General features: G+C 39.0%; 1 protein-coding gene across 2 annotated transcripts in view; it reads right to left on the bottom strand.

Moving 5' to 3' along the window:
* SNX7 (sorting nexin 7) overlaps positions 1 to 18,333 on the bottom strand; it is a 54,194-nt gene extending 35,861 nt beyond the window's left edge. For both annotated transcript variants that reach the window (XM_070939373.1, XM_070939374.1), the window contains exons 1-2: positions 18,129 to 18,333; positions 3,122 to 3,304 (exon numbers count right to left, since the gene is read on the bottom strand). In XM_070939373.1, the coding sequence (XP_070795474.1) occupies positions 3,122 to 3,304; positions 18,129 to 18,317 (372 nt within the window). In that variant the 5' untranslated portion in view covers positions 18,318 to 18,333. The remainder of the gene's footprint in view (positions 1 to 3,121; positions 3,305 to 18,128) is intronic.
* Between the last annotated feature and the right edge of the window lie 3,348 nt (positions 18,334 to 21,681).

Genomic DNA, 21,681 nt, shown 5'->3' with positions numbered 1-21,681 from the left:
TGTATGGATTCTTGCTTTCATTGATACCCATCACAACCTAGATGGCATAACTTCCTACTTTTTGACATACAATTAAGGCCATTCATTCAATTAACCATTCACTCAATTAAACCTATTAAATTAAACCTATATCTTTGGATTCCAAAGGCACTGTGCACATACCCATTACAAGATTCAATCAACTTCATTCAGATATATTAACTCCTTTTCCTTTCCCTGAAATTCAGACAACTTTCTTTCTTTACTTTCACTTATTAATTCATGCTGTTTATCATTAACTCTTTTTGCATTCCAAGTCACTGTCTTCCATGAGGATGGTTGTAGGTTGTAGGTAGAATCACCACATTTTTATGTAACACATTTTTAATAAGATAAAGTGTAGGCTATATTACCAGCCGTAACCATGCCCATTGCATATTTAGCATATCTTGTTAATTATTAAGGGTAATACTTGTTAGTTTGGGCACATTTTTGCCAATATGCCACACAGACTTGATCTTAATCTAAGATTGAAGAGTTGGGACTTAACTGCTTCAAAATGAAGATGCTCCTTTTCTCTAAGAAAATTCTTAGAGATTATAAAAAGGAGATGAATGTTTTCCAAATTGAGTAGATAAAAGATATCCAAATATGTCCATAAATTACCTTCAAATTTAGATACTCTTTTATCTATTTTTTCATAAATACTTTCACATTTATATACGTTCTTCAAGTCCTCTATTTCCTGAATGCAGCAAATGTGTGAGGCCACAGCACATGCAATTATTAGATTTCCTACAATGCAAATATTTAGAATCTTGTTGCAATCAATCTATACAATGCAAAAATACTCATTTTTTTGTTGTTTTGTGCTCTTACCTATATAGCACTTTGAACCTATTCAGTCAACATTTATTAGAATTATATTGTGAATCCTCTTCTCTATTCCAAATGCTCTCCCCTTTGGGTAGAATTAGGAAATTCTTCTATAGCAGCCTGAATGAGAAACGTCAACCTAAAATCCTAGTTAAGATAATCCTTTTAGATGAAAATCTGGCTCAGCTGAACTTTGATGGAAAAATTAACACATGAGGAAATTTTTCTTTCAATTAAAACACAGTTTTGTGTCATGTTGATAATGCACAGGATTCTTCTCAGTAAACACATTTCAATCTTGTGCCAAATATGCACAGAGGTATCAAAATAATTTAATGAACACAAGAGCCATCAATAAGGAGCGTTGGCTGATACTGGTAACAGAATATGTAGAATTCTCCTCAGTGAGATCCCTGTCTTCTAATATGGTTTCAATTCTTCATCAGAGAGGATCTTAGGACTGTAATTCCAATGTAATTCCCAAAAGATTCTGTTTTGGGTTTGTATTCCCTGTCAGATCTTACAAATCCTGTAAGTAACATAAGTAATTCATAGAGACTACAGATAAACAAACACAGTTGGGGGAAAAGATAAATACACTCAATGCAACGCAAATGAGTTGTACTTGCTGCTCAGTTGCTTGTTTTCCTCTGATTTTTTAAAACTGTTTCAAAGCCAAAACTCATCAAGTTACTTTATCACCAATATAAACCAGGGTTATAATTTTTTTTTACTGAATAATTCAGCTTTTCTTCAGTGCTAAGTTTTAGAAATTCTTTCTATTGGTATATCTCTTTGCATTCCACCTCTATACTTGTTTACAAATTGTGATTACAAAATATCTGGGATGTTTTCTTAGGATTGCTCGTGCTTATCACATTTCTTCTGCCAAGGCACTCAGTTCACTCATAGCACATGGTTTATCCCCAAGAGTCTCATCAATTGTCTTGAACAATGATGTCACTGGTCATGGCTGACATCTTGCACAGGAGAGTAAAATATGGGCCAGCAGGCATAGCTAAAAAGATGGACATTTAAGTTTAGCATTGCACATGAACATGGGTTAAGTAGCCACATCCCAGCTTCTGAAAAATTAATGTTTTCTTACATTTATAATAAAAAAAATCCATGAAAAGCAAAGAGCTTCACCTCTGAATACGGTCATCATATATATTTGAAGATCCAACTTTAAGTACCAAATAAGGAGTTTGGATGTACATATACAATCCTCCCTGGTCATATCATAAAGCAAGTCCCAGGAAAGGGGCCTTCTCTGCCAAAGCACCTACTCTCTAAAACAGCATCCTTCTAGGCATCTGCAGCCTCCCCCCATACATTATTGGACTTTAGAATAGCATTGAAATATGGTTCTTATGGAACCCTTAGGTAGGGTGTTTGGGGAAGTCAATCATTCGTTTCTATCAACATGGGGAGATGACTGAATTGGCTGTTAAGCTACCCAGAGGAGTTGTAACTGACTGACCTGGAAATTTGAAAATAAATAAAGGAACTTCCTCTGTATAATTATAAACAGAGTGATTATATTCTCTTGAGATCTAATAAGAGCACCTGCTGGCTGCATGATATTTTTTTCTTGAAAAGCTGTCCCATCTGCAATCAGGAATAAGTTTAATGAAGTCAGCTTAGACATACTTAAATAAATAAGTAAGTAAATAGTCCCATATGAAATTTCATGCAGTTTCAAAAACAGTTTGCTACTACTGTCAGGGAAGTCCAAAACAGAATCTCTTTGGAAATCTGTTGCAATTATAATTTGGAAAGCTGCAATCCGGAAAACACCTGGTTTGAAAAGCTTGCACTGTCTCACTTTCTAGAACTAATGCAAATTCATAACTGCTTTTATTTACTTTTTAAAACTTACTGTCTTCTTCTGAACACTTTACTCTAACAATTTGCCGAGCACTACGTAAATGAAATTCAGGCTCTTTTAGCAGGCCATGGAATAGGATGATATGTCACCCAGGTTATTTCTTTTTTGTTGTTGTTGTTCATTACTATTTTATTTTTGTGGGTTCTCTAAAGAGAGCAGTTAAAAATTGATATTGTTATGGCTGATTTTTCTTCATTTTTTAGTCTAAAAATGCATTTAATGTACATTATAAGTTGCCTAATGTTGTCATGGCAATTGGGGCAGCTTATATATTTATTGATTGGTCAATTAATAATTAAATCATGGTTTGCTCTAACAAGATCCATAAGGCCTTAAATTTTTAAAAATGGTACTTTGCTATAAGAGGAAACAAACCTTGGTGACAATTCTGTAAGTGATGAATGTCTCAATGGCAGTAATATAGCTTTCTGGATCATCAACCGTTATGAAAAGATCTTTTCCTTCTGGTTCATCCTCAAATTTGTACTGATTTATCATCGAAGATGGAGATGTTGGCATCAAAGGACTGAACGAGTTCGCATCCATGAGTGACGCATCCTGTGAAAATAAACAAGGCAAGGGGGGGGGGGAGTCATCAGGGTTACCAAAAGATAATGCCATAAAAGCAATGTGGGATTGCTGCTATAATATACAATTGATGAATCACAGTTTGTAAGGCAAAATACACAAGCTCAGTCTGTTTTTTTTTAATAAATGAGTCACAGAAGACTAGTTGCCATTTAATGAATGTCATGCTACTTTGTCCAGGAGTTTGAAGGAAAAAATGATATATATTGAGTCAGTTCTGAAATTTCAGGTTAAATAATAAATTTACTTTATATAGCTTATTTGGTGAGAAAGAACAGTATCAATAGTGCTATGTGTACATACTTACAATTATGTCTCTTAGAGAAGTAATTATATTAAGCATTACTGCTCTAGAATTGACCAGCCTTTTTTACCCCTTCTCTATGTAACAATTCTTCCAGAGTTTTTGAAGGCGGTTTCCTAACATTTCACTTTGTTGGCAAAAGATCTCAGCCAGCTGTTCTTTTCTTTTCTGGCCTGAAAACAGGCTGCTCGCTTTTCAAAATTCAACCAGAGAAAGGTGGGAAGACATAGCAATCAATCAATCAATCAATCAATCAATCAATCAAACAGCTACAGTAGCCTTCCTGTCTTGAAAATACACTTGGAATTAGGGTCTAAAACTTTCCCTGACATCCAAAATTCACTCATGTTTTCTTCTTCTTTGCAGCAAGAATTCTGTTGTAGTATGGCATTGAATTTAGCCCTGCAGATCACTTTTTTCTTATATAATACTGATTGAATCATACAATGGCAACGTTGCATGTATCTTTTCCCTGGAGATTATAATACAAATTGTTAAACAACTCAAAAAACAAAAATGGTGCCTCTGGAAATCACCGAATTGCTACAGAAGCCCTCACTTGTACTCAGTCTTGCAGAGCAGAAGTATATAATACATGAACAGTCTCCAATTTGGTGCTATCAAGACACATTTATTTATTTGATTTTTATTCTGCCTTCATTATTGTTTATAAGCAACTTAAGGCAGCAAACATACTCTTTCTTCTTCCTGTTTTCCCAACAACAGCCCTGTGAGGGTTGGGCTGAGAAAGAATGACTGGCCCCAAGTGATCCAGTCGTTTTTTCATGCCTACAGCAGTATTAGAACTCATGGCCTCTTGGTTCCTAGATCAGCACTTTAATCACACTATAACAACCAGCATGAATGTTCTTCTCAGTTTTATTATGAATTGACTTTATTAAGAGCCTGGTGGCTCAGCAGACTGATAGCATTGTGATTAACACAGCTGCCTGCAATTTACTGCTGGTTCAAATCTCTCCAAGGCTCAAGGTTGACTCAGCCTTCTATCCTTTCTAAGGTAGGTAAATTGAGGACCCAGTTTGTGGGGGCAATAAGCTGACTTTGTATAAATATACAAAAGTATGAAGGCTATTGCTTAATGCATTGTAAGCCGCCCTGAGTCTCCGGAGAAGGGCGGCATATAAATCATTTTTTTAAAAAAAATAATAATAATTGACTTAACTAATTTTAACCAGGCCACAATTTTTCATGAGCCCTACACTATAATAATAATGCTTAACCCAGAGGTGATTTTAAGCATGTGATATTTAAAGAAGTACTTGGAATTATCCTACCCAATTTTCAAAGATCATATATGCAGGCTTTCTGATCTTGAAGTGTGATGCATTAGCTCATTCCTCTTGCACCATTTTCTCATCAAAATGGTGCTTGCTCTACTTCAATATCCCGTTCTAAAATATGTAAAATATTATAGATTAACTTTCCTCATTCCAGAGGGAATTGATTTTCAAAGAATATTTGGTGCAAAGTGTAACCGAATGGGTCCAATGATTATCAGCATCTGTCTATGGAACCTTATATTATGGTAAATAATATAAGGTTAAATGGTAAAAATGTTATGTAAAATACTGCATTTCTTTAAAAACAACCCAACGGTTCAACAACAGATACTACTGTAGTACACTGTAATACACTGTACTACCAAAGAGCCTTGATAGTACAGTGGTCTAAAGCACCCTGTTATTAAGAACAGCTGCCTGCAATTACTGCAGGTTCGAATCTCGCCAAGGCTCAAGGTTGACTCAGCCTTCCATCCTTTCTAAGGTGGGTAAATTGAGGACCCAGTTTGTGGGGGCAATAAGCTGACTTTGTATAAATATACAAAAGAATGAAGGCTATTGCTTAGCGCATTATAAGCCGCCCTGAGTCTCTGGAGAAGGGCGGCATATAAATCAAATTTAAAAAAAAAAAAAATCATATTTCAGCAGCAGATAGCTCTACTAAAAGATATTAGTTCAACCATTACAGGCAATCCTTGACGTACAACTATTCATTTAGCAACCATTCAAAGTTACAATGGCACTGAAAAAAGTGACTTATGATTAGTTCTCGTGCTTATTTGGGCACTTGGCAATTGTTTCATATTTATGATGGTTAGAACATCCCGGGGTCATGTGATTACTAGTTGCAACCTTTCCTAATCAACTTCAGACAAGCAAAATTAAAGGGGGAAGCTGGATTTAGTTAATGACCACATGATTCATTTAAGAGTGATTATCTTAAGAACTGTGGCAAAAAAGTCACTTAACCACAACCTTGCTTGGCAAATTTTGATCTTTATTATGGTCGTAAATCAAGGATAAGATGGTCACAAGGAACTTTCTTGCTGTGGCAAAACTGTCCTGCCAAGGAACACTTCAAAGACAGTATATCCATTCAGACATAATTTTATCCTTTGGAGTAGTGGGTTTCCCCCCCACTCTTCGTGATCAGAATAATTGTTTCTGTATATTATTTTCCTGATTATGGAGATTGGAGACAAACTTTTTATTATGAAGACTGGAAATTTTCCTCTAAAGAAACTAAAGGGAAAGACAAAAAAGAAAAGATAAAGCCAGTCTACTAAAACCAGAGAGACTTTTAAGGAAAGGCATAAGAAACTCGAAGTGAAGTTGAAGGAGAGAGAGAAAAGAATAAAGGTAACGGTACAAAATCTGTGCAGATCTGTCAAGTTCAATTTTCTTCTTTCTCCATTTTTCTGACCTTATGTTAAGTTTTCTGACCCCTTCTCTTACAGCTTGTTCCTGATGAATGCCCTTCCTTCTGAAATCCTTTCTCTTTTATTATATTCGAGCACCTTCTTACTTCACATCTATTCACTTTAGCTTTTTCTCTCTCTCCCTATCGATTGGCTTTCGTTTGTACTTTTCTTCCCCCCCCCTGTGTCTTCCACAATGTGTCTTCCACTGCTGATAGTAATTCTGCAGACAAACCTAGTTTAATTTTCATTTTTTGAAGCTGTGGATAAGTTGGAGAGAGATTGGCAGAGCCAAGGGGTGGAGTCAAGCAAGGAATTAGTCTGGAATCCCTACACAGGCATAAGAGGGCAAACTCCAATTCCCCTTTTACTGCTGTTGAACCTTAACTAGTCTCACCTGGGTGCAAACTGTCTGCCTGAGAATATTCCTGTGTTTTGGCTTGAGCAATAAACCAGCTTACTGGACTCTTCACATGCGATCCTGGTTGTTCATGCCTGACAGAGTGATTTCAATAGTAATTTAAAACATTTTCTCTCATTAGCCATTCGTCACTGTTAAACTCATACATCACTATCAAAAAATCTACTGCATAACGTGGAAAACAAAGTCATGGACAGGTTACCTCAAGGATTTTTTTTTTTTTGTAGCTAAGTAACCCATCTCTTCTCACTTCAGTCAGCTAGTACAAAAATTAGCTCTTTCTCTTCAGTGCCAATTCTGTCAGAACTTTTACATTACAGGTTGATGTGTCCCAGAACCAAAAACAAAACTGTAATGAATAACTAATCAATGTAACCTATTAACTATTTTTTGAGACTTTGCTTTGTTGACAATTTATGGGGAAGGTAGTAGAAAGGGTATTTAAAGCTAACGTTCAAAGCACTCAAATTAGTAGTAGTGGTGCAGTGTATTTAGCATATTATGCAATTCACTGAGAGAAACGCAAGGAGCCTAGAGACCAGTAGGGGGTATAGGGCACGTTTACATGAAGTAAACTGTTTTACACAGTGTTTAGCTATAGGAGTTACACAAAGAGAATCAGAGAGACTCTTTCACCATAAAGAAAGCCACCATTTTGGAGGCCGTTTGCCACTGGAAAGACGGCAGGAAATGTGTTATATGGGTCCCACTAGTTAAGGTTCAACAGCAGTCAAAGGTTACCTTTTGCACAGATACCAATTCACTTGGGACTAAAAATAGCACATCTTTGCACGGAAAAGAGAATGCAGTGAGAAAAGAATTTATTTGCAACTTGTGCACGGAGTTCATGAAGATCAGGGTTACATGGATCCTCAAATAGTTGGTATGGAAAGAAAAGTAGGCACTCCTTATTAGTAACTGTTTTGCCAAGGCTGTTTAATTGAGTTTGGGCAGGGTGCTCCTTGGCTCCTGAAATACCAGTTCTCTTAGAGTTGGGGATCAAGACTACTTTAAAGACTGCAAAGTAATAAACTAATCCTCTCGTTCTGGCTGAAGCTGGCTGACTAGGAAAATCAAGATCAGTAAATCTCCATCAAACATCCAGGAAAACAGGGTTTCCAATGTCTAGGAAGGAAATGTACGTTCCTATAAAATCTAGCAATCTTCTGAGAGCAGCACTGCAAACCCGACTCAGTGGATGATCCTTGTTTGAGGAAGATACTGGCTGGTTCAAGTCCTCTTCGTGGGGTGGACTATGCATGGATTCAGATGACACAAAGATGTTTCTCTCTGAAATCAACCAAAAGCTGGCAAAAGAAAGGAAATATCAGAGCTGGCTGTTCCTTCTGCATTTCTTCTGAGTGACTTCAGATACGCGTAGAGATAAAAAGAGGGGGGGGGAGCAACAGGGTCAAAAGTATTGCTATGTCAGATGGTCCTTCCTGAAAAAAAAATAGGAGACCAAAGACATGGCCAATGTTAAGGAAAAGGAGACACAACAAAATAAAAAAGAGTTGGAGTGAGGGTTGGGCCAATGATTGGATTGGGTTACCATATTTTTCAGAGTATAAAATGCACCGAAGTATAAGACGCACCTACCTTTTTTGGTGAGGAAAAGAAGAAAAAGAAATCTCCCTCTGCCTCTGAGCAATTTTGCCTGGTTGCAGCAAGCAGCAAACAGCCTGCTTTACTTTCATTTTCATTTTCAGCATAGCTTCATTAGCACAAGGAAAAAAATATCTGCTCCAGCAATTTACCTCTTTGCAGCAAACAGCAGAGCCCTGCGCAAAACAGCTGAGAGCAAATCAGCTGAGAGTCGGGTGGCGGATCCAATCAACTTGTGCTAATTAGGCTGTGCTGAAGCTGAAAGGAGCTGTTTTTTCTTGCTGTTTGCTTGCAAGGAGGTAACTGCTGCGAGGCAGAGGCCAAAGGGTGGGGGCCAGTGGGTGGGCGGGGCTACATTAGATGTATAAGACGCAACTAAATTTTCACCCCCTTTTAAGGGGGAAAAAGGTGCATCTCATACTCCGAAAAATACAGTAATACTCCCACCTCCCCTTTGTGGCTAAACAAAAGAAATTCATGATCTTAAGTTTTCCAAATTCTTTATGATTATTAAAACAGGCTCCAAGGAAAAGTAATTGAAAAGAAGTTGCTTACTGCTTTGATTAATAGAAGGAATGGCTCAGGGCTCTGACATTAGCTTATAACAGATAACATCTTGCTACATGTATCTCTATTTCACGAAAACCCAGCAATCAGTGAGGCAAACAGAAAGAACTGAGTAGAAAGGTCATCCTTGCCAAGTTTTTAATATAAATTTTATTCCCTGTCGCTACTAATATTTCCCGGGGCCCTTTTCCTAACTGGATATTCCTGCCTGACTCTGGTGTCCTACAGAACAGAATGGTTATTTTGCAATCAGTGCCTTTGACCTCTTGGCTTACAAATTCAGTATTCCATCTGAGGATAATATATAAAAGGCTGTATGTGGGGCAAACATTAGGAGGGAAATGCTGGAGTGAGAAATAAGGAATCATGGTCTTTGTTATTCTAAAATCGCAATTGGGGCAAGTTCTTCTTTTAGCACCTCTGAAAGCCTTGAAAGCAGCATCCTGAACCATCTGGCAGGACCTTATAACTTTCTAGTGAAGCATTGTTTCCAGGACCTTCCTTAAATTAATTCAGAATCCATAGTAGACTTATGTAATTATTTCCTTAACACCAATAACACTGAAACTGTCTAGATCACACTTGACTATTGTTTGCCTACACTTCATCCTTATTACTTATACAACTTCTATCACAAGCCACACTCACAGAGCCGTGAGTGATGAGCCATGGTGGCGCAGTGGTTAAAATGCAATATTGCAGGCAAATTCTGCCGACTGCCAGCAGTTTGATTCTCACTGGCTCAAGGTTGACTCAGCCTTTCATCCTTCCCAGGTTGGTAAAATGAGGACCCAGATTATTGGGGACAATATTCCAACTCTCTAAACCGCTTAGAGAGGGCTACATAGCACTATAAAGCAGTATATAAGTCTAAGTGCTATTGCTATTGTTAGCATGTTATTGTATTTTCATATCTTGCAGATGAGTGATTAAGACTGAAAGAATGTGGATTGTTTAAAAGGCATGAACTGGGACCTGATCTTCTCATAACCCACACCCCTTGACTACACGACATGACACTAGCTCCCAGGAGGTCATTGTGCTAATTACTTGAACTGATTTCAAAGAAGGTAATCTGATGCAACTAGAAATATTTTTTTTTCCTTAGTTACAGTACAGAAAGGATCTAAGAGTATGAGTCCCAACTTTCATGCACAACAGGAACATGATATGCCCCATGTTATTGTCTTCTAAGACTCCAGTCAAAGTTTTTAATGCTCCAGGGGTATCTTTATGCCACACAGCCAAGCATTTTCTAAAATGTATGTACTTTGAGTTTATATTTTGAGTAATAATCTGGATTATTAAACTTGACAGTTTTAAGATTCTCATTTTTCACTACTTAGAGAGCTATTTTATTTCCACTGAGCAAGCAGCAAGGAATGATATATGAAGTCAATTTGTTTCCAGGTATTTGTGTGCTAGGAAAATAATGTTTTGGTTAGGCAGCAAACTTTGCAGATGAATACATGGAGCAGTATGACAACAAGGGAATTTCCTTCCTATTAATATTGATTTTGCAGGAACACTTCTATTAATGTTTGCAAAATCCAGAGACAACAGTAAGCTGTCTTTAAAATAAGCGATACAAGCATCTGAAGCGGTATTTCAAGACTTGTCTAAAATTTTTGGAGTTAGTTAGCAAGCTGTGTTCACGAAGGCTTGGAACTAAACACTCAGTTGATTGGAAAGCTGGCAAACTGATCTGAGAAAGTGTAGGTACTTAACTGTAAAATAAGCTGAAAAGCTCTAAAAGGCAGCGAATCTTGGACTGCGGTGATTTAATATATGAATTCCAAATGCTTGCATAAATCATTACAAGCTGAAGCATTTACTTTCCCCACTCTATTGTCTCTATGAGAAAAAAAATGAAATGCCTCATTCCAGGATTCACCATTCACTACCTATAAAATAAAATCATTCCTGAAACTGAACCAGAATATCAGAAAATGGAAAGGAGAATATTTGTGATTGATTTTTCCCTTGTTCTTAACTTCCTTTTTCTATCAAATCCTCAGAGGTCTCAATGCCACTTTTCAAAACGCTAGATCAGTGATGGCTAATCTTTTTGCCATTGCGTGCCAAAAGCACGGGGGGGTGTCACATGCATGTGTGCCCACATCCATAATTCTATGTGCCCCGCCCCCCCATGCTCCCCCTGCTTTTGGCACGCAATGGCACGTGGGCCCAGTAGGCCCATTTTTTGCTCTCCACAGGCTCCAGAGCCTTTCTAGGAGCCTGGGAAGGGCAAACACGGCCTCCCCCCCCAAGGCCCTCCAGAGGCCAGAAACAGCATGTTTCCTGACTTCTGGTGGGCCCAGAAGGCCCAAAAATCAACTGGCTGGTGCACGCATGTGTGCCGGAGCTGAGCTCGCGTGCCCACCAATATGGCTCCACATGCCACCTGTGGCATCCATGCCATAGGTTCGCCATCACGGCACTAGATGGTGCTTTGTTTCTATATCTGTAACCAAAAAAGAAATTTTAGGGGGAAAATAGTGGATACAAATTGTTGTTGGGATTATTACTGCTGCTATTAGTAGTATTTTGCTTTTCTGAATCAGTCATAGCAGGTGCCTGGGCCTACCTGGCCATGACTGATCTCAGAAAACTATGCAAGATGGGATCTGATTAGTGAGTGGCTAGGAAAAACCCTGGACTGTAAGACTGAGATTTTTTTTAAAAAAAAGTAAACCCAAAGAAGGGAATTGCAAATCACCTCCATATTGTTGCCAAGAAAACATTGTAGATAGTCGTCAGAAATCACACCTGACTTTCACATTTTTTTCCTTTCTGAAGGAGCATGAAGTTCTTTATGAAACAATAATCCCAAATAATCAATAACAGAACCTTCTGCATTCAATAACCTCCTCCCAGACTGGTGAGTAGACAGTTTTTAGGAGGTGTTTGCACTTTTTTCTAAACAAACTTTATGAAAAGAGAAAAAACAAAACAAAAAGATTCACCACAGCTATCCGCGATTTAGTACTACCTCCTGCAATATTTAAACAAAATTTCGTTTTGCTTAATATCTACAGTTTTTCTAGATCGATCTGTTTCCAAACAAGGAAGACAGATTCCAAAAAGCACCCATCCAAAATGGGGTTTTAGGAAGGGATCTCTGGCTTTCATGGCTGTTTGGGCAGATTCCACCTCTTGCTAAATATTAATTTTTGAGTTCCATTGAGATTTTACTGGATTCACATTTTACTGGTTCACATAGTGTGACTCATAAATAGAAAAGCTGATTAATTTTAAAGATTTATATAGCCACCCATCTTAAGCAACATTAAGCAACAACGCAATCATTTTATTGGTAAGGTGGGCAGCGTACAAATGTAACAAACAAATATACATTAATAGTTTCTTATGCACATTAATAATATAGGTAATTTTACAGCAGATGCAATATGTTCATCTCCAGTTATTTTGGATTTCAGTTCCCTTTAGGCCAATATTGCAAAAAAAAAAAAAAAAATTAATGGAACTATGTCTTTCCAAGCCATATAAATATATTTGAGATATAGTGATCCCCTTCAAGTCTCCAGGATCAGTTTGTACAACACGCTACAATAAGCTTAAATGAAAGTGAGATTGGGTAATTTGTACTTCAACATGTTGTGTGGTTGTCCTCAATTCAAACTTGACAGAAGTTTAGCTAGATAAAGATCTTTACTACATATTAGAAAAAGGTCACTTGAAGCAATTGATCGCCCTGTGTCAACATGAGAATATAGTCCCCTTTTAAATCCACTGCAGTTTCAACCTGACACTTCTTTTTCCATTTTCCCATAGCTTAATAGATACCTAGGTGTTGACATCATCAACTTTTATGCACTGGGAATAGTAATAAATTCCCATTGGGTTGGAAATAGTAATCAATTTGGGTATGGTGATGAGAAGCTGGCAATGGAAAAGAGAATAGGGAAGGGAGAATAGGTCGGGTTATCCCTTCCCACCAACCAATCTTTTTCAGATATGAATAAATGTTATCCCACTTGTCTTGCCAAAGTCCAATAAAAAAAACATTTGACAAATATCTAAGGTTAAACAACCTTACATATACTACATCCAAGTATAAAAATATTCACTTTTAGTGTTTACTAGAGAAAAATGGAGGAAAAAATGAAGATGATCCTGTACACCGAATGGAAATATTTCCTGATTAACTGGGTTTATTTTTAAACATTAGGAAATGTATGAATCATAAATGATTCATTAATGTCTTTTAGGCTCATATTCAATAGCAAATCTAGTACTTATCTCTAAAATGCTGACTTTAGATATTTTGTTGCATAAATTTCTGTCATACACATAACTGAGCACAATGTTTCAAGAATGAAAAATGTCTGTTGTCTTGTACAGCTACAATATGAATGTTATTTCCCTTAATTTTTAGGAAAACACATTAGGGTTTAATATTTGTAATATCTGTCCTGATGAACATCTAACTTCAAACCAGTCACCAGAACAATGTTATAGCATAGAAAAGTTTTTACATTACAGATCTATCATGGAAATAATTCATCTTTGATGCATTTAAAGATTATCACCATCTGATCACTAAATCCTCACACCCCCAATCAGGGTTTCTGATAGATTACAAGCTCTGTATCAATGACATGTGGTCTTCTGGAATTGCTGACCTACAGGCCCCACCATTATTTGCAATTGTCCTGCTGACTGTGGCGCCTGTGAGTTGCAATTTAGATAGATCTGGAGAATTATGGATTCATTATCCCATAATGCATCAGAAATATATCTTATTTTTAGTATTTGCCTTTGTTCAAGTTGGTTGTACCATATAACTGCCTTTGGTTATAATTATTAGACTCTACTTTTGAGGCCTTCACTATTGTCTCATTATTTCCTTTTTATTATTGAAGGAATAAATAAATGTGTGGTTTAATAGCAATGTGCTAAATCAAGATGAAAAAGCAATATTTGGGATCACACTTATTGGAAAAAATGCTTAAAGAAACTATATCTTAGCCCAAGACTTAACATCTTCTTGGCTTCTTTGAACCAAGCAATAATCTACCCATTTTGAAGATTGTTTTTGAATCCTCCTGACATCTGAATTGCAAGTCACTGGGATGGAGGCAAAGGCTTTCTCTCTATTGCAAATATACTTGAGAGAAGTCAATTCACTGCGCCTCTAATGGCCTTTTGACAAATATATAAAATATTTTCTTCAGGCATTTGATCTCCATTTCCTCAGGTTTTCCACCCTGTATCTTATTTGCTAGCATAAGAAGGAATCTTAAACTAAAACTATAAATAGTAAATAAACTGAAGTTAAACCATGTCTTGGACCTGCCTAGCATCAAGGCTCCAGGTATTTTGATCAAAGGTTCAAATGCACAAACTACTGCAGACACACATTTATTTTTTCAGAAATTCCTATTTGCCCTGCAGATCAAACCTTGAGCTAAAGCAAAGAATATAGAACAACGATGCTCAAATTGTGATATCAAAATCAGATTAAGTTTCATTTACCATGATGGAATTTATTTTGAGTAGATTATTTCTAGAATTGAATGTAGAAGCCACTCATAGTACTACTTTTGAACTGATTCCTTGTATTTGTGATGTGGCCTTTTTATTACTACTCTAAAACATACATGAGTTAAATTATACTATAAATGAGAACTAACTTCTCTAGAGAAGGCTTTAATTCTGGGAAAGTTGAATGAAAGAGAAAAAAAGATAATGACAGCAGCAAGGTGGACAGACTCAATTACAGAAGTAATAGATTTTAGATACAACATTAGAAGACCTGAAAGACCAGGTTAAAGGCATATTGTCATGGAGAAAATCTATGTATGTGGTCATGAAGAGCTGACACCAACTGAATGGCACTTGTACATAATCAACCATAGCGGAATTAACTTGTCACCACAGCTGTTTTTCTCCTTGCAAGTGGGCAAAAGGTTATTCATGGAGACAATGGATCTTCTTGAAGGTTTGTAACATCTGATCTGCTTATCCTTGAAATTCTCAAGAGAAGCAGGATGGACAACCATACTGAGTGTATCTGCTTTGCACAACCCTGAGAGAGGTTGTATGGGTATAAAGTATACAACATATCACGACAAAATTTTTGAAGGCCTATGGCCAGGTGACACAATTCGCAGAATTCAACCCAGATACAGACAACATTGTTTGTTTCACTTGTTTGACTAGTTTTTCACACTTCTGCTAATGCAATGCATCAGCCATACAGAAAGCACCTGTATCAACTTGCCTGATTTTTCAACGGATAAGGAGTAGATTTATGAGAAAACAGCAGAGAAGATTTCTGTGAATTGGCAGCCAATTCTTTTTGGTATGATAGCAGAGAGAACATTTAGTAGAAGAACCAGAGAGTTATTTAAGTTGCGTGCAACTTTCAGTTCCAATTATGATCTTTCACTGAGGTCTTTGATATCCTAATAATCAGCTGCAGGATGCTAACCATCTTGAGAGAAAGAGAGAAACTAAATTGGCCATACACCTCTTCTCCTTCCAAGTAATGTAACTAGCGCAATACACAAAAATAAATAAATAAATCCCCAAGTCCTGATTTTCCCCAACTACTGTAATTCTCAGTCAATCTGATGAAAGAGAATTTGCTTTTGAAATTATTTCAGAAAAGAAGAACATTCAAAGATACAAGTTATACCTGCACCTATCCGATGACTAGATAGCCAAGGAGTGTTTGTGAAAGTCCTGTTTTTCATAATACAATTATCTCTTCAAATATCTGCACCCTTCCTTATTTCCAAACTTTTCATTAAATCCCAAGGGAAAACATTATAAAAGAACTCTTTCTGTGAACCCCCTTCCCTTCTCTCAGGTTGGAAATGAAACCCAATCAGAAAGGCTTGGGAGGGGGGGAATATATGGTAAAATAATGATATAGCAACCCCATTCCCAGCTCCAAATATAAAGTTTAAAACCACCATAAAGAGAAATCTGAAAGAAATTCGGAAGCACTCAAGGTAGAAAAACAGGAACCACTTTCTCATTAGAAAACTTTTGAGAATTGCTAGGTCCATTTCAATACATGATCAGTTGCATGGATGAGTGGCTTCAAAGTTTCTGAGATATACCCTATAAAAAGTAGGATGGAGGCAAAAGCTCCAGCAATCTTGGCAAAGGCAAACCTCCCTTAATTCTCCTCAATGCCATTTGCCAGTCTTGGCAATGGTTCATAGTCAGCATATCTTGCAAATGTTCTGTTAGCAGGAGGAAAAGCAAATTTGATGTCATTGTCCTGGGCTTCAGAACAGGCAAAATCAGCTAGAGAATACTTCCGTTTCTCCTAAAGCTCAGCACAACAGGAGGGAAGCAGAGAAGGCAATTTTTTGTTATGTCAACTTTCATTTCAAAACAAAGCCTACTCTCCTTTTGTTGTCCTACAACAAAGATTCTTGCAATGTCAGATATTTGTTCCGTGCTGTATTCTCCGTGCATGGAAGAAGGGCCAGTGGTGACCACAAATTATGTGTTGCTAGTGTGACAAATAGTGATTTGTGGAGCCTGTCTTTTCTAGTACAGTAGCAACAATGAAGGACAAATCCGGATCAAATTCCTGAACAGTGCCAGAACTACAAAGCCAAAGGCAAGACTCAAATCTCTCTCTCTCTCTCTCCCTATTATACTGTGCCTCATTACTAAGGTAATCTTGTTCTCAAAAAAAGCAAGAAGGGACATTAGCTACCTCCAGTAACAGTCTCAAAATGCTCAGCTCAACCCATGAACCCAGCCTACTTCATTTCATCCCCAGGCCCTCTCTCTAATCTGCCAAGCATGGAAACACAGCATTAAGATACTACAGTGCCTATGCAGAGCCCAAATATTTAATTCCACTGCAGCCTGCAAATACATGAAACGAGGCCAATACCCACAGCAGGCCTTTGGCAGAAATCATCCTTTAGGTTGGATCACTTAAATGCAGCTTGCTGCTTTTTACATGTGGTGGATTCCAATCTCCATTATCCCTGGCCAAAACAGTGGTACTTGTTGGGAACAATGGGAAGTGTAGTCTGACAGAATGCTTTACTTTATGGAAAACTGTTTGGGATCTTAACTTTTTGTGAGCTGCACAAACGGTATCCGGCAGAAACCGTATAAGAGCAGTGATGGCAGTGGTTAGAATATAGTACTGCAAGCTAACTCAGTGCTCACTCCAGGAGTTCGATTCTGAGCGGCTCAAGGTTCCATCCTTCTGAGGTCGGTAAAACAAGGTCCCAGATTGTTGGGGGTAATATGCCGACTCTGTAAACTGCTTAGAGAAGGCTGTAAAGCACTGTGAAGCAGCATATAAATCTAAGTGCCTGTAAAGATTCTTAGTCATTCAGGTCATGGTTGTCTCAAAGGTGCTTCATCAGGAGGCAACTGGCCTTGGGATGAACACCCTTTGAATAGTGTGGGAGTAGCATTGGATTTCCAGAGAAAAAAAATTGCAGCCTACAGGAACCAGGAGCACCACTGAGGTGCAGATAAACCTCCAAATGCGACCCTCTAAAAGGATGCAAATGACCAGCTGTCTGCAAGGTATATAAATATTTCCATTCCCTACTATCCTGTTAGAACTGAAGAAGCTTCTTGGATGAGAAGCCAAACATCTTCAAAGAAAAAAAAAACAACAAAGCACCTTTGGGATAAGTCTAAGTGCTATTGCTATCCTGAAAGGGGGAGGACATTCCTAAAGAGGACACTCCCTTATCCCAAATCCCTTCCAACTTGTCCTGCTTCTTCTGGGCAACTTGGAAAGCCCTTCATGGAACCACAAAGCCAATGCCAGGGCTGGTCTGTCCACTCTAGTCTACCCCATCCTCCTGCTTGCTACTCAATCGAAGGTGGTTTCCTCCGAAGGCTTGTTAGGGCAGGCCGTGTTTTGCAAACTTCTGGCCCGGGGAAGAACTTCCCCCGCTAATTTCTTTCTCTTTCTTAGCCTTGGATGTGGCCGCCACCAGCGCAGTCGGGACAAGCGAGCTTAGCTCAGCTCCACAGTAAAGGGCGGAGCGCGGGGGGACTTTGGACAAGCCGCAGGACGCTCCCGAGGTTCGTGTGAATGCAGGGAAGGCGGCGAAGGGAATCTGCCCTGATACCCCCAGCGCCCCACGGGGAAAGCGGAGGGCCGCCGGGCTCTCCGGGAGCAGCCGGCAGAGGCTCCCCCGTGCGCCTGTACCTTGCTGAACACTTCCAGGTCCTCGTCGTCGTCGAACTCCAGCAGCTCCGGGGAGGAGGGAGGCAGGAGCGGCCGCGCTGAGTCCGCGAGGGGCGCTGGCGGCTCGGCGCGGATTGCCGTGGCCTCGCCGCCAGGGGGAGGGGAGGAGACAGGCCGCGGCGACTGCGACGCGCCCCGCTCGCCCTCCATTCTTCCCCGGCTTGTGTATGTGTCTATGTGCGGAGCGCCCTGCTCGGGAGGCGGACGAACCCGGGTTTGCGGCTCCTCCTCTCGGCGCGGTAATTGGTCTGCGGAGCTCTCGGCCGCCCCTTTGCTCGCACTGCGCAGGGGCGGAGAGGGACGGAGGAAAGGCGGCGAGCGGGGCCATGCGAAGTCCTTAGCGAGCCCGGCCTTGGTTTTGGCGCCTAGTTTTAATATCGCCCCCAACAGCCCACGGCTACGAAGGCTGCCTCTGTTCCTCCCTTGGGCAAGCCTTGCAACAGGTGCCGGGGGTGTGTAGGGGGATGAGGAGGCATTTGGAAATAATAATAATAATAATAATAATAATAATAATAATAATAATAATAATAATAATAATAATAATTAATAATAATAATTAATAATAATAATAATAAAAAAAAACCACCTTACTCGGAACAGCTTACATCCTCCGACGATACCTTAACAGTTCCTAGGTCCTTGGTTAGGACTCGAGCTGCTGAGCTATTAACCAGCCTCAAAGGCTGTGAATCTCACTAAAGATTAACCAATAAATAATAATAATAATAATAATAATAATAATAATAATAATAATAATAATAATAATAATAATAATAATAATAATAATAAAACAATAAAAACAACAACAACAACTTTATTGTCATTGTATGTGTATACACAGTATACCCATATAACGAAATTCACTTAACACCCAAAGACCAGGTCCAACACACATAACAATCCTCAAACGCACTCCCACCCACCACAATTCCCCACAATTCTAAACCACCCAAACATCCACATAACAGACCAAATAATACTGTCCAACAGCTCACTAATGGTGGCCCTTTAGTTCATTGTTCAGTGTAATTATAGCTCTGGGATAAAAACTATTCAGAAGACGTGTGGTCTGAGTTTTAATTGTTCCGTATCTTCTGCCAGAAGGCAACAGTCCAAAAAGATTGTAAGCAGGATGAGAAGAGTCTCTGAGAATGTTATGCAACTTTCTCAAACAGCGAGATTTGAAGATGTCGTCCAGGGCTGGTAGCTGGAGTCCGATGATATTCTGGGCAGTTTTAATGATTCACTGTAGAGCTTTTTTGTCTGCTACAGAGCTGTATACAGGTACAGGTAGTCCTCAACTTGTGACCACAATTGAGTCCCAAATTTATGTTGTTACGTTGTGAGAAATTTGTCAAGTGAGCTTTGCCCCATTTTACGACTTTTCTTGCCACATTTCTTAACTGAATCACTGCAACTCTTAAGATCAGTAACACAGTTGTTAAGTGAATCTGGTTTCCCTGTTGACTTTGCTTCTCAGAAGGTCGCAAAAGGGCATCACATGACCCTGGAACACAGTCGTAAATGTGAGTCCGTTGTCAAGCACCCCAGTGTAAATCACATGGACATTGGGGATGCTGCAACAGTCATTATACCGTGTGAAAAATGGTCAAAGGTCGTTTTTTCAGTGCTGTTGTAATTTTGAATGGTCACTAAGTGAACTGTTGTAAATCAAGGACTACTTGTACTCCCTCTGCCCTGAAGAGTAATTCAGCATAATCCCATGGAAATGATGCTTGTAGGCTGAGGATGTTTGAACAGGTGCAACTTTGCTCGCCATACCAAGTTGAGCTAACTGGGGATTTTGGGGGTTTCCTTGCTTAGGTGTAGAGTGAGAATATTTTGGTACAGGGACTTACAACAGTTCATTTAGTGACCATTCAAAGTTATAACAGCACTGAAAAAAGAGACTGGTGACCAGTTTTCACATTTATGACCCTACTGGCATCCTCATGGTCATGCGATCAAAATTCAGGCGCTTGGCAGTTGAGTCACGTTTATGACAGTATCCCAGGGTCATGTGATCCCAGGGGTGAAATCCAAAATTTTTCCCTACTGGTTCTGTGGGCGTGGCTTGGGCATGGCAGGGAAAGGATACTGCAAAATCTCCATTCCCATCCCACTCCAGGGGAAGGATACTGCAAAATCTCTATTCCCTCCCCTCCTGGGGGAAGGATATTGCAAAATCTCCATTCCCACTCCACTCTGGGGCCAGCCAGAGGTGGCATTTGCCGGTTCTCTGAACTACTCAAAATTTCCGCTACCAGTTCTCCAGAACCTGTTAGAACCTGCTGGATTTCATCCCTGTGTGATCCCCTTTTACGACCTGACAAGCATAGTCAACGGGGAAGTCAGATTCACTTAACTACAGTTTGACTAACAACTACAGCAATTCATTGAACAACTGTGGCAAGAAGAGTCATAAAATGAGGCAACTCACTTAAATGTTTTGCTTAACAATAGAAATTTTGGGTTCAATTGTGGTCATAAGTCGAGGACTACTTGCACTCGCTCTGTGGCTTGGAGAGCAATTCAGAGTAATCCCTTGAAAATGATGTTGGTAGGCTGAGGTCATTTGAACAGGTGCAACTTTGCTCGCCATACCAAGATAAACTAACACTGAGGATTTCAGGAGCTTAGGTGTGGAGAGAGAGTATTGTGATACAGGGAGACCTTGACTTAACAACAGTTCTTTTAGTGACCATTCAAAGATAACAATGACACTGAAAAAAGTGACTTGTGACCATTTCACACTTACGATCATTGCAGCATCCCCACGGTCACATAACCAAAATTCAAACACTTGGCAACTGTCTCATATTTATGACGACTGCAGTGTTCTGGGGTCATGTGATCAGTTTTTTTAACCATCTGACAAGCAAAGTCAATGGGGAGGCCAGATTCACTTAACAACAGTGTTACTAATTGAACAACTTAACTGTGGCAAGAAAGGTTGTAAAATGGGGCAAAATTCACTTAACAAATGTTTCCCTCAGCAACCGAAATATTGGGCTCAATTGTGATCAATTGTGATCGTAAATTGAGGACTACCTGTTTATGTAGCTTCAGGTGTAATTCCACCTGGTGCTTAAAATAGGCTTTGACTAAAGAGACTCTTGTTGATTTGTCTACCAATCTCTTCCTTACATATTGGCATTTTGCATCAATTTTCCACAATAACATTTTTAAAAAAATCTTTGCATGATACTGTTCAAACCAAGTTCTCCCCAGGCAGTTTAAATTCTCCCATTTAAATTCCAGATTAAACTCTCACCTGTTAAAACCCATGGCACTTAAATGGCAGAAGAATGAAAGCAACATCTGGGATAGTTAAACAGTTTCTCAGCAGCATATATGTCTAACGTGATAAGATAATAGTATCTTATGGAAACAGAAGTCTTTGTCCAAGAAGAAAACAGAACTATTCTGAGGCGTTTCTCATTAGTAAGGGCTCGGAGCTGTTACAGAAAAAGGCTGTCTAGTCCCTCACCTTAGAATAATGGGTAACGCAAGC

Source organism: Pituophis catenifer, unplaced genomic scaffold (assembly GCF_029215685.1).
Source record: "Pituophis catenifer annectens isolate HBS135680 unplaced genomic scaffold, rPitCat1.0.hap2 SCAF_3, whole genome shotgun sequence".
Taxonomy (NCBI): domain Eukaryota; kingdom Metazoa; phylum Chordata; class Lepidosauria; order Squamata; family Colubridae; genus Pituophis; species Pituophis catenifer.
This window is presented reverse-complemented; position numbering and strand designations above follow the sequence as displayed.